Source organism: Myotis myotis, unplaced genomic scaffold (genome assembly GCF_014108235.1).
Source record: "Myotis myotis isolate mMyoMyo1 unplaced genomic scaffold, mMyoMyo1.p scaffold_m19_p_6, whole genome shotgun sequence".
NCBI classification, from domain to species: Eukaryota; Metazoa; Chordata; class Mammalia; order Chiroptera; family Vespertilionidae; genus Myotis; species Myotis myotis.
In genome coordinates, this window is record NW_023416368.1 from 59,160,693 (window position 1) to 59,173,233 (window position 12,541).

The 12,541-nt window shown below is 40.3% G+C and overlaps 1 protein-coding gene across 2 annotated transcripts; it reads right to left on the reverse strand.

The window, feature by feature from the left end:
• Positions 1-217: 217 nt before the first annotated feature.
• FGG (fibrinogen gamma chain) lies at positions 218-10,117 on the reverse strand. 2 transcript variants are annotated; one of them, XM_036315124.1, is made up of 10 exons: positions 9,976-10,117; positions 9,830-9,874; positions 9,426-9,609; positions 9,223-9,316; positions 7,094-7,224; positions 6,672-6,805; positions 5,197-5,381; positions 3,606-3,883; positions 978-1,147; positions 218-441 (listed from the first exon to the last, which is right to left on the reverse strand). In XM_036315124.1, the coding sequence occupies exons 1-10, from the start codon at positions 10,051-10,053 to the stop codon at positions 427-429; spliced, it is 1,314 nt and encodes a 437-aa protein (XP_036171017.1). In that variant the 5' UTR covers positions 10,054-10,117; the 3' UTR covers positions 218-426. The 2 variants fall into 2 exon arrangements, with proteins under 2 accessions (XP_036171017.1, XP_036171016.1); XM_036315123.1 differs by lacking the exon at positions 218-441 and having other exon boundaries at positions 530-1,147.
• Positions 10,118-12,541: the final 2,424 nt, after the last annotated feature.

Sequence of the window (12,541 nt, forward strand, 5' to 3'; positions counted from 1 at the left end):
GGGTTTATATTTTTATATCAAATTTTGTCACGTTGAGTTACTGTATTTTTCTATCTTTATCTTATATCGCCTGGAGGGCAAAAGCCATGATTTCTATTTTTTTCATATACTTCCCCAAGAGGCAGGTTTAAGGTTTGGTGTAAAGTGAGGACTCAGCAAGTACTGATGATTGCCAAACTATGATTACTAAATTGAAAGAAATAAATGGCACCATGTATTTAGTCTTAGGAAACACAATGTTTATTGAAATGGCATGTAGATAAATTATCACCAACATAAAACAGTTAGTGGAGTTTTCAACATGGGTTCTTTTTTCTCTTAAAATGAAGTATGGCTTTACAAGTCCATTGTCCCATATGAAAAATATTATATTTATCATTGAGATAAAGTCCTTTAAAAAAGTAAATTCACTTTTGAAATGGTCTTTTAAACGTCTCCAGCCTATGACCAAAACAAAAATATATTAAAAACATATAATTGTCTTCATTTAAAAAGAATTAAATATGAATAATTAGGGGTGATACATTTGGGAAAATACTTAGGCATTTGAAATGCTAGAATTTACTCCTAATTTTACTAAAATTTACTAATTTTATTAGTATGTACTAAAATATTTAAGGCATAATTTTTAAAAATTACCAAGATAAAACAACATGTGGTCATTAAAATGTAAAAAAATGTGGTAATTATTTCATATATACCTAGGACGTATGCTAAAATGTTATCTCATCAAATAAATAAATTTTAAATAATTCAAAGCTCAGTAATTTGGGAATACAATCCAAAGTAAGTTATAATTTCCATTTAAGGCTAAGTATCCTTAATATCAGACAAAATTGATAAATATGGTAAGAGAAAATGAGAAAGAACTCTCAGAAAAGTTTCTGAAACATTGTGGGTTAATAGAAATTAAAAATTCATTCTCAGAGTAAAATGATTTATTCCGTTTCTATTTCAACATGGTGCTCTGGTCTGACCTGTTTGGATCCCCCAATGTGGTGCTGTTGCCCTTCCTCGATGTTGATTCTGTTGAATGGAATTATCTTCATGGTGGTTTTCTTCATGGAATACCAACGAGATTTCCAAGTGGCCCAAATAATGCCATTATCATAGCCATTTGGTGTAGATGTCTTTGAGTAAGTGCCACCTAAGACAAATTGGACATATCATTGCTCTTGGATTTCCTTACCTCAGAGAGTCTATAAAGAACTGTCATTTATAATGACCATTGTCACATCAAATTTATAGTGTTATCAACTAACTGAAAATATCCCTAAAGATCACTAAAATCTCAATTTATATTTATAATAAATGGATTATTAAACAACTAGAGGCCCTGCGCATGAAATTCGAGCACTTGGGGGGGGGGCATCCCTCAGCTTGGCCTGCACCCGCTCATAGTCCAGGAGCCCTTGGGGGATGTCCAACTGACAGCCAAGGGGAGTGGGCCTAAGCCATCAGTCAGACATCCTTAGCGCTGCAGCGGAGGTGGGAGAGGCTCCCACCACCACTGCTGCACTTGCCAGCCATGACCCCGGCTTCTGGCTGAGAGGCCCTCCCCCTGTGGGAACACACTGACCATCAGGGGGCAGCTCCTGCATTGAGTGTCTGACCCTTGGGGGTCAATGTGCATCATATCAACCTGTCGTTCCCCGTTCAGTTGATTTGCATATAAGCCTTTTATTATATAGGATCCCTTACATCTGTGTTGTACTTTCTGGTCACATTCACACTTTAAATATATTCACTATTAACAGGGCTAGAATCCCAGGTTCCCCAATTGGTGTCTTTCCCAGAGCTTAGTTATCCTGGACTCAGCTATTATGGACCATCTTTCTTCAAGGGGGTTAGAATGGCAAGAATCACAGTTCCTGATCAGATGATCGCAAGTTATCTGAAAACACAATTGTACTGGAAAGTATGAGGGACTTTAGAAAATAGTCTGGAATGTTATTTCACATCTCCATTAGAAAGTGGAGATTAGGTTGATTTGCCTTCTCCTTGTCCGTAAGCACCAGTTCTCATGTAATTTCCTAAGGGAATATTTGACCCAAGCTGATAATTAGGTGTTTTGTTTTGTTTTTAATGTTGTGAAGCCTGGCTGGCATGGCTCAGTGATTGAGTGTTGACTTATGAAGCAGGAGGTCACAGTTCAATTCCCAGTCAGGGCACATGCCAGGGTTGCCAGCTTGATCCCCAGTGTGGGGCATGCAGGAGGCAGCCGATCAATGATGCTCTCTCATCATTGATGTTTCTCTCTCTCTCTCCCTCTCCCTTCCTCTCTGAAATCAATAAAAAAAATATTTTTACAAAATGTTGTGAAGACCAAAAGGTAAATGTAAATCATTTTAAAGAGGAATTTAAGCCATCTATTGGCTAGGACAATGCCATGAGGAGGTAAGATTGCTCATCTTAATGGATCTTTTTGCATCAGTAGAGCTTCCCCACACAAAACTGTTGGGTAGTAACAACAGTTAGTAAGTAAAATCAGTGTTCATAACTACCCCAGCCTTAGAGCAAACTATAGCTTGCCTTCCCCCATCCTAAAGTAAGTGTCTAGACTCATAGGCTGGACTCTTCTCTCAAGTCTCCATGGACCCCTACCCTTTCCAACAATTTCCAGCTCTTTACTCCATTCCTCCAGACACTGGCTTACTGCTCATTGGTTATATCTGATACACCGCTCAGCTGACACAAGCTAATGTGTTAACAAGCATAAATATGGTAATGTTGGTCCATCCAGATCATATATATGTAAATTTGGAGGAGATACCATAACCCAAAATGTCAACTCTGATGGTGGTCATTTCAGACGCAATGACAAACCACTGGCGATTTTACAGCAGGTGGATTTCTTGTTGAGGGACCAATTGGAGGTATAATCACAGTATTATTCAATTGTGATTTAATATCAAGAACTAAATTGGCATGAAGTGAGAGAAAGAAAGGAGATTGATACTCTTGTTAATGTATGACTATTTGTCCTTTATTTCAGTGTTGAAGTGTTATTTCTGCCAGTGTTATAAATGTGTGATAGACCCATCCTGTTAAATATAACAACATTTTGGAAAGCATTCGTGTAAATATTTTGTGTCAACAGAAAAGTTCATTGTTTAGTATCTCTTTACCTCAGTCCTATGTTTTGGTCATCTTGAGGGTTATAGCTTATATTGAAAAACCGAACGTGGAGTCATCAAGTCTGATGAACCTCCAGCAGCTTTTGAATACTTTCCTGAATCAGGAAGTTCAATTGAAAGGCCTATGACAGCTTCAGACCAAGACATGGCCTTGAGATAGTTTATTCTTAGTAAAGTGTCATGTGAACTGGGACACTGTATATGTGGCACTCACTCACCTTTGACATGCTTCCAGTGTAGTGTAATTGCATTTGTTACTATATAGCTTCTTTGTGCAAATGCAATTTTTATACTGAAAATACGTATTTGTATTGTAATACATTATAAATTTATTATTTAAAAATAGAACTATATAATAAGCCCCCTAATATAATTACTAATTATTTCTCATGTCCTTAAGTCTATTTATACCTTTTATTAAAATATAGACTACACACTAAGTCATATAAGTAAGGAAGAAAGCCATACCTTGGTAATAAACTCCATTGAGGTGGCCAGCATGACACTTGTTCATCCACCAGCCAGATCCATCCTGTTCAGCACAGTTACCATCAAACTTATCATTGTCATTGTCCCAGGTACTGAACTGCATGCCATTGTGGGATGTGAAAAACTTGTCACTAGGATCATCGCCAAAATCAAAGCCATCAAAGGCATCTCCAGCATCTCCACTCATGAAGTAGGCATACTTCAGGCGGTATTTGTCAGCTTCATTCCCCACACTGAACGTGGAATAGTCTGCAGTACTATAAAGAAATAGAGATATCATATCTTGAGCCTCATTGGGGATCTCAAAAGGTCCCTCTCCTATAGAACAGTTGTTTGCTTCTTAAGTCTCAAGTGTGTTCATTGAATGAACTCTTCTGCAAATTTGATAAGAGGCAATGGCTGTATGAACCAGTTCAGTGCTCATCAGCACCACCCAGGATGGGTCTAGGAGCCTATAGGATCCTAATATCAAATCCAGATGTGTGGATGAATCTGATTAACTTTATATTTTCACTTTTATCTAAATGGTTAGCATTGTTCATACAGTCATCAGAAACCACAGTAATTAGCTGACAGTGCATGACCATCAGTGCACCAAAGGAACTACACCCCCTTTAGCTGTTCAATCTGAAGGGTGAGATCCTGTGGGATTTTTCTTTCCTAAGGCAATGTGGTCATGGCAATAAGGATGGCTTCCTAGAGCATCACATTAAAAAAATGGTCCCTGTGTGGCCCACAAAACATGAGCTGGGGGATCAGAGAGAAGTTCTCCCCTGAAAAAAAATATGAGTGAGGGCCAGAATTCTATGGAGTGCATAGAAGAATGAGCCATAGTATATGAACAGAGATTTCCAGAAAATCACTGATCTCCAATACTTGTGAAACTGGAGATATTCTCACAGGAGCAAGTCTATGGTAGTTTCTGGGTGAAAATTAAATAAGTAAAAATACATGTTTGGATATAAAAACATATTTCATTATTTCATAGACATAAAAAGAGGGTTGGATATTTCTCTGAATTTTAATTAGATGTACAATGAATGCTCAAAGCCCCCAGATAGCTCTGAGCATAGAGGGCTCTATCTCACCAAAAGAGCTAGCTGATTTAATTTCAGCCAGGAAATCTGAAGAGGCTGGATTGGCTTTTCAACCAGCATAGTCTTAAGATGATCTGTAGAGTCAAACTACTTTAGTTCAAATCCAACCTTAACTGTATACCAGCAATGTGACCTTGGGAAAGTTAACCTGGAATTAACAATATTGCCTGCCTCATGAAAGAGTTATTAGGACTAGATCAAATTATAATTTCATGCTCGATTTCTATTAAATATTAAATGCTCAGTAAATATCAGCAATGATTCTGTGTGGCTCCGGGGTAAGTAGATTGTACCAAAATACTCAGATCCAGCCTGGAGGGGACCCATCTCTTTGGGCTGCCCAAGAACCAAAATGACTTGTGGAGGAAATGGCTGGATGTGTTCTTTGCATTTGTGAAGCTGTCTCTGCCAGTGGTCTGTTGATGGTTGGAAAATGCACATTCTAGACAACACAAAGCCTTTTCTAAACGTACGCGATTCTGCCATTCCAGTCCTCTAACTCCACTCTTAATACATATGGGATGGTAGACTGCGTGGTTATCAAATGCATCTTCTCATTCCCCAGCCAAAATTCTGTGGTGCCCGTAGGAGACAGATGTCCAAACCCTTCTTTGTATTGGATCCAGTTTTTCTTGAAATCCTCACTGCCATCAAGCCTCTAATTACACACATGCACAGGCAAAAGGAGAGAACAGATTATCAGTGCGCATAAAGAAAACGGTATAAACATTTGTTGAAAATACGGAGGGTATGATCCCATCATTTACTAACTAGATGACCTTGGTCAAGCTGCCTCAGATTCCTCATCTGTCAAATAAGAATAATGATCCTTACTTCTAGAGTTATTGCAGGGATTACACGAGGGAATGTTGGAGAAATACTTAAAGAGCGCAGGGCACAATTCTAGATTAGGGGTAGTTTTTAAAAGACACCTAGAGGACTTCAGAACTCCAGCGGGTCACTGCTGATTCTTGTGCTGATGGTGGAAAGGTCAACTCATTGCTCAGTTTGTCTGCCAACCAGCACTTCCACCCCCCCAAGCCCTCTGAGCACCGCCTGCAGGATTACTCGTAAAGGTGGTCAGAGGTAAACAGAGAGAAGGATTGCGGCAACTGCCAGGGACTGGCAGAGAGGAAATGAAGGGCCCAACGGAATTCTCTGTGGGACTGTATCTGTGTTTAACTGGGAGCTGTAGGTCTTGATCTAACTGGTGAAACAAGACCCTTCCGGTTTCCTGTGTGGCTGTGTGTGTGTGTGTGTGTGTGTGTGTGTGTATTCACCTGAATAGTCAGGGAACTTCACCTATTTTATTTCGGTTTTCATTTTTTCAAATTCCAACCCAAAGCTAAATACAATTGGAAACCAGTAAGCACTGTTTGTTCCAAAGGAGTAGGATCATTCAGATTTACTCCAGTAAAGTATGCAACCCTTAAACAAAGCTTTTCTTCATTTAAAAGAAACAAAACAGAACAAAACTAAAAGCTATACAGTAGTCTTTCCTATGGTCATTGCACAAAATGAGTTCTGCTTTTAGAAGTTTGACACTCAGTGGTGGTTTTTACAATTCAAGATTTCAACTTCAATAACTTTTTCCTACTCTCTGTGGGGCTTTTTGTCACTATGATTCTGTGACTACGTGCTATCACGTATCGACAATGGCAGTGCCAGCACAGTATCCAGTCAAAGCACAGACTCTGAAATAAGACTGCCTGGGTTCCAACCCTGACTCTGTTACTTACTAGTTAGTTTTGTGATCTTGGGTAAGTGACTTTACCTCTGGTGCCTAAGTGTCCTCCTCTGTAAATAGAGGTCATAATTGTACTGACCCCACAGGGAAGGTGTGAGGATTCATGGAGTTGATGTTCACAAGGTGCTTAGAAAAGTATCCAGCCTAAGGCTGATGCTTATTTGAGTGTTTATTAAACACACAGGGTGAGGGGGGACATACCTTCTGAAGCACAGTCCATCCATTTCCATTTTTTTCCATTTCACAGTAGACTAGGAACTGCTGCTGAGTTGTCAGAGGTTTGATAAAGTAAAGCCCACTCTCTTTGCCTCCCTTATTGGCAATATCTTGACAATCTGAAGAAGACGAAGAAGCCTATACTGTGGTCTGAAATCCAGGTAAGGCTGTTCCAGCCTTGAACATGGGCTTTTAGCAAGTTGTAAACTATTCATTTCCCGCAAAGCACTGTCTTACTTCTCACATCATCATTCCTTTCAAACTATTTTTAGCTACTCAAGCAAAGTCCAAGCAATTGGATACATTAGACTCAATGGCTAAGCACCTTCAAAATTATTCCAATGCATTCTAAAAGATGAAATCTCTTTTGCTTTATATATTAATCCCCACATCAAAGTGTCACTTACCTCTCCCTGTTATATCGTGTATTTTGACTGTGTCTTTGCAAGGCTCTTGACACTTTGCTTCAAGCTGGACTACTTTCTGTTTTAAGGTAGCGATCTTCTGATTATTTGAATTATATATGTCCTTCAAAAATCTACAAGCAGAAGAATAAGATAATAGAGCATACCCTTCAGAGGTGTAATTTTGTATTTTAATTTAAAAATACTACCTTATCTTTTTGAGAATTACTTCCTGACAAATGACTCCATTTCTTGGGAAAACTGTAAAATTCTGTTACTTAATTGAGGCAAATTAAAATTCTAAGCTTTCTGGAAAAGAAAATAATAAAGTTCTTGTCCTTAAGCAATGCCATTGTCATTAAACAGTGGCCAGTCTGATTTTTACCATCTGTATCAAGGGCAGCAGATGACGACCTAATGGAGTGAAGAGCCTGGCTAACGGGAGGACTGCCTGAGGATCGTTCTTAGGACTGGATATTCTTAGGGAAGAAAAGGCTCTGCTCAGGGATTCGCATGGGATGAATTATGCTTTCCACTGTGGACCTGCTGAGGACTGTTTGAGGTCTACAATCTACAACTTACATGGAGAAAGTATTTGGGGTGTTATCTTACATATATATTATAGAACAACAGACACTTCCTGACCTTCTCAATGTTTCTATTTACAGATCTTTGGGAAAAGGAAAGTGGAAGTGAAAAGGGGGAAGTGAAAAATCATGCTTTTGTAGTTGTTCACAGGCTTGTCTGTGCATATTCAGGGATGGTAGAACACGGTCTACAGTGCACAGCCTGGTGTACCTTTTGGTGAAGAAAGATAGAAAAAGTACCCGACCACTCTTTTTCTTTACTGCACCTTAGAAAATTTCTGCACAATAGTCTCTTTAACTTCAACGATGGGCAATACTAGTGTAACTTATAAATTAGACAACAACAGTAATTATGGCCCTCTGGTAACGGAAAGAGGAGAATTCCCTCCTGCCCACTTCTCCCTAGCCACCATTTCTCACTATTTTTTATGCTGCTTTGAACACAGTTTAGTTAAAAAAAAAATTATTTTTGAGGAAAAAAACTAAAACTGTATCTGAGACCCTGAGTTCAGGAAGTTAATGAGTCCCTGGGAAGTTATTAATAGAGACATTTTGCCTTCAAGGGAAGGGAGGAGAGAACATAACGGCACAGTCACTGTGCCGTGATCAGCACATAGCTTTGTAATGTTTGTCACACTTTGTCTCTTAACTCTTCCTATACCCTTCCTATGCCTCTGCTTGCTATCACCTCCTACCAATTTGTTGACAATCTTATAAAGTGATTCTTAGTTTCCACACCCAAACCCCCATTTGAATGTGTGGTGTAAGACAAATGGGGATGAGGGATCATTTTCATACATGGGGTCATAGCAGTATTTGGAGACATCTAGAACAGCTTTCTCCCACATGATTATTAAAAAGCAATTATAACCCAGTGCAATACATATTGCACTCAAGATGCTATCTCCACTGAGTTCCAGATGGCCAGGCATAATGACAATTAAATATCAAAAGTGGGGAAAAAGTTAATTCCACTGCAGTTTGCAATATTAAGTAAAAACTAAATCACTCTTGGAGAGTAAGTTAAAACGAAAATGCACCCTGGCTGGTGTAGCTCAGTGGTTACAGTGGCAGCCTGCGCACGGAAGGGTTGCAGGTTTGATCCCCAGTCCCAGTTGGGGTGTGTGTAGGAGGCAACTAACCAATGTGTCTCTCTCACATTGATGTCTCTCTCTCTCTCTCTCTCTCTCTCTCTCTCTCTCTCTCTCTCTCTTTTCCTTCCCCTCACCTCCCTCCCTTCCACTCTCTCTAAAGAACAATTGAAAAAATATCCTTGGGTGAGGATTAACAACAACAACAACAAAAATGCTTACCGTGCCCTAACTGGTTTGTCTCACTGGATAGAGCGTCAGCCTGTGGACTCAAGGGTCCCAGGTTCGATTCTGGTCAAGGGCATGTGCCTTGGTTGCGGGCACATCCCCAGTAGGGGGTGTGCAAGAGGCAGCTGATTGATGTTTCTCTCTCATCGATGTTTCTAACTCTCTATCCCTCTCCCTTCCTGTCTGTAAAAAAATCAATAAAATATATATTTTTAAAAATGCTTACCGAATACTTGATTCATGTGATATAATCAATGTTTCAAATTTCATAATATCTTCCATCATTTTCTGAGATTCCTTAATAGAAGCTTCTATCCTATCTGTAATATGAGATCAGAGACAGAAATGTTTAGGCGAATGGAACCAGTGAAACGACAGCAAAAGAACTTTACAAATTATCTTCTCAGTCAGTGGTATTTAGTTCCTCACCTGACTTCGGTAGGCCATCAGTAGTATAGAAGCTTTGGATTTTTCTGATCAGTTCTTTGGCTTCTGATGTGTTGTTTTTGATATTACGTAAGGTTTCTTCCACAGACTGTAGATCCTGGTCTACTTCGGTTTGGTAATTAAGCAAGAAATCTGCAATGCCACATGTAGTCGGGCAGTAATGACCCTGAAAATACAACAACAGAGTGATTTAAAATCTTGATGAAAGCCACACTTAGCAATCTATGTATAAAAATAGGTAAAAGCTAGACTATGTTAAAAAACAAAACAAAACACAGAGTTTAAAATGCCAAATGTTTGTAAGAGAATTCCTTTTATTCCTCTGCCTCTCTGCAATCTACATACAGCAGAAACAAACAAACAAACAAGCCATAAAAATTACTTACAAATCTTTTATCTGAGATGCAGCAGTTGTCTGTGGGGGGAACAAGCTAGAGGAGAAAAATACAGAAATTTCACTAGTTTATCACGTATTTTCTTACTTTTCAGCTTTCCATGTCAAACAAGTCTGTCTGTGGAGAAGCATACTTACTGCTAGGCATGTTGAAGAGAGGAATAAAAGAGTGTAGAAGTAGAGAATTAACCTCCGGGGGTGCAAGGACCAACGCATGATGTCCGGGAGCCCTGTATCAGCACTGTGGCCTCTCGGGCTTCAACAGTCCCTTTATGTAAACTCTGAGGATGACCAGGTCTGCCTGCCAGTGGCTGAAGCTGATCACGGGATCTTCTTACCGGGAGGTGGGGGAAGTCTTTCCCGTCTCTTTTCCCCCCTCATCCTGGCCCCCAACCTATGTTCAATCAGGTTCCCAGATTTTACACACAGGTTTAAGCTCCTCCTTTTGACCCAGCTCAACCTTTCTCCTCTGCAGCCAATTCATCTGCAAAGGCTAGTGAAGCATTAGCCATTGCTAAGAGGAGGGAGGGACGCCTGGGAGGTTGCATGATGCAACCTCTTCCAGTATTTGGCAGAGAGCAAACACCGAGAGCTGGCCTCCAGCAGAACAAACCCAGCCAGCTGACCTCCATCAGAACAACCCAGCCCAACCTTAAGATGGAGCCCATATTCCAACTCACTGAAAGCTCTTTCTGAGCCCATGGATTAGGACACATAATTATTTTTAACCTGTGGCTATGGCAGGAGGAGACTTTGCTTTCTACCGGGTCCCAATGTGTTAGTATTCCCCGAAACAAGTGACACTGCAAATATATTCCTCCCTGCTCTGTGTTGGCCGTTTTCTTTCTTTTTAATTGAGATGTAATTGACATATCCTATCTAATAATAGCCAAACATGGTAATTGACCATACCTTCGTTACACCTCCCATTGGCTAATTAACAAGATATGCAAATTAACCGCCAACACAGATGGTGGCTAATTTGCATACTGCAGGGAGGGACAGCATGAGCCGCCAGCTCGAGCCACAATCCAGGCTCCCGTGGGCGACACCAGGAGCCGCCTGCCTGCGGCCCGGGACCCCATCTGGTTCCGGGACGCAGGCACGCCGGCCCCGCAAGCCCCAGGAGCTGCTTGCCTGCTGCCTGGGATTGGATCGGTCCCAGGCCGCTGGCAGGCCCCAGAAGCCCCAGAAGCCGCCAGATATGGCAATAACTCTATCAGTAAGCACTCTGAAAGTTAGTGGCATAAATGCACCAATTAAAAGACAGATTATGAGGGTGAATCAAAAACAAAACCCACTTTAAATAAAAAGACACATATAGATTAAAAGTAAATGAATTAAGCTGCAGCCTGTTTTGCTCAGTGGATAGAGCATTAGACTGTGGACTGAAGGGTCCCAGGTTTGATTCCAGTCAAGGGCATGTACCTCAGTTGCTGGCTTGATCCCCAGTCCCTATCAGAGCATGTGCAGGAGGCAAAACCAATCAATGTGTCTCTCCCTTTCCCTTCACTCTCTCTAAAATTCAATGGAAAAATATCCTTGGGTGAAGATTAACAAAAACAAAGTAAATGGATTAAGTAACATTAAAGAGATTATAAGAAAAATATATTCCAAATTTTGTTAGTTGTATAATGGTTATGTTTAAATTATTAACACCTAAGAAATTGGGTGAAGGGTACATATAATATGCTGTAGTATTTTATAGGTTTCTTTTACATGTATGAGATTATTTCAAATTAAAATATTAAAAAATTAAAAATTAATAAAATATTAATTGAAATGTATCTGCATTACATGAAAAATCTCCTAATTGCTTCTAGCATAATTTATTAAATTGTGCTAAAATTTACAAGGGTTCAATTAAAAAAATATCTTAATTCTAAATGATATAATAGAAAATATGTAATAGTGCAGTTATAAGCACTTATCTGAAAATAAAAATTTAAAGAAGTGAATTTAAAGAAGGGATTAGCCAAAGAAAATATATGCCCAACCCATAGACACAGACAACAGTATGGTGATGGCCAGAGAGAAGTGGGGGGCAAGAGCTGAGTAGAGGGGGCAAAAGGGGGGAAATAGGGACATCCTATATAATAATAATAAAAGGCTAATATGCAAATTGACTGAACAGCAGAATGGTCAGTTGCTATGATACACACTGGCCAGGGGCAGACGCTCAATGCAGGAACTGCCCCCTGGTGGTCAGTGCACTTCCATATGGGGAGTGCCACTCAGCCAGAAGCTGGCTCATTGCTGGCCAGCTCAGAGGTGGTGGCAGGAGTCTCTCCCACCTCCATGGCAGCACTAAGAATGTCCAACTAATGGTTTAGGCCCGATCCCTTGGGGGCCTAAGCCTTTAGTTGGACATCCCCCGAGGGCTCCCTGGCTGCCAGAAGGATGTCTGACTGCAAGCTTAGGCCTGATACCCTGGGGAGTAGGCCTAAGTCAACAGGTGGACATCCGCCAAGGGGTCCTGGACTGCAAATGGGCACAGGCCGGGCTGAGGGACACCCCCCCCCCTCCCCGAGTGCACAAATTTTTTTGCACCCAGGCCTCTAGTATCATTATATTAATTTCAGGTGTAAGACATCACGATTGGGTATATTGCAAAATCATCACCACAATAAGCCTAGTCAGCATCCATCACCACACGTAGTTACACAATTTTTTTTCTTGTGATGAGATCTTTTATGATTTATTC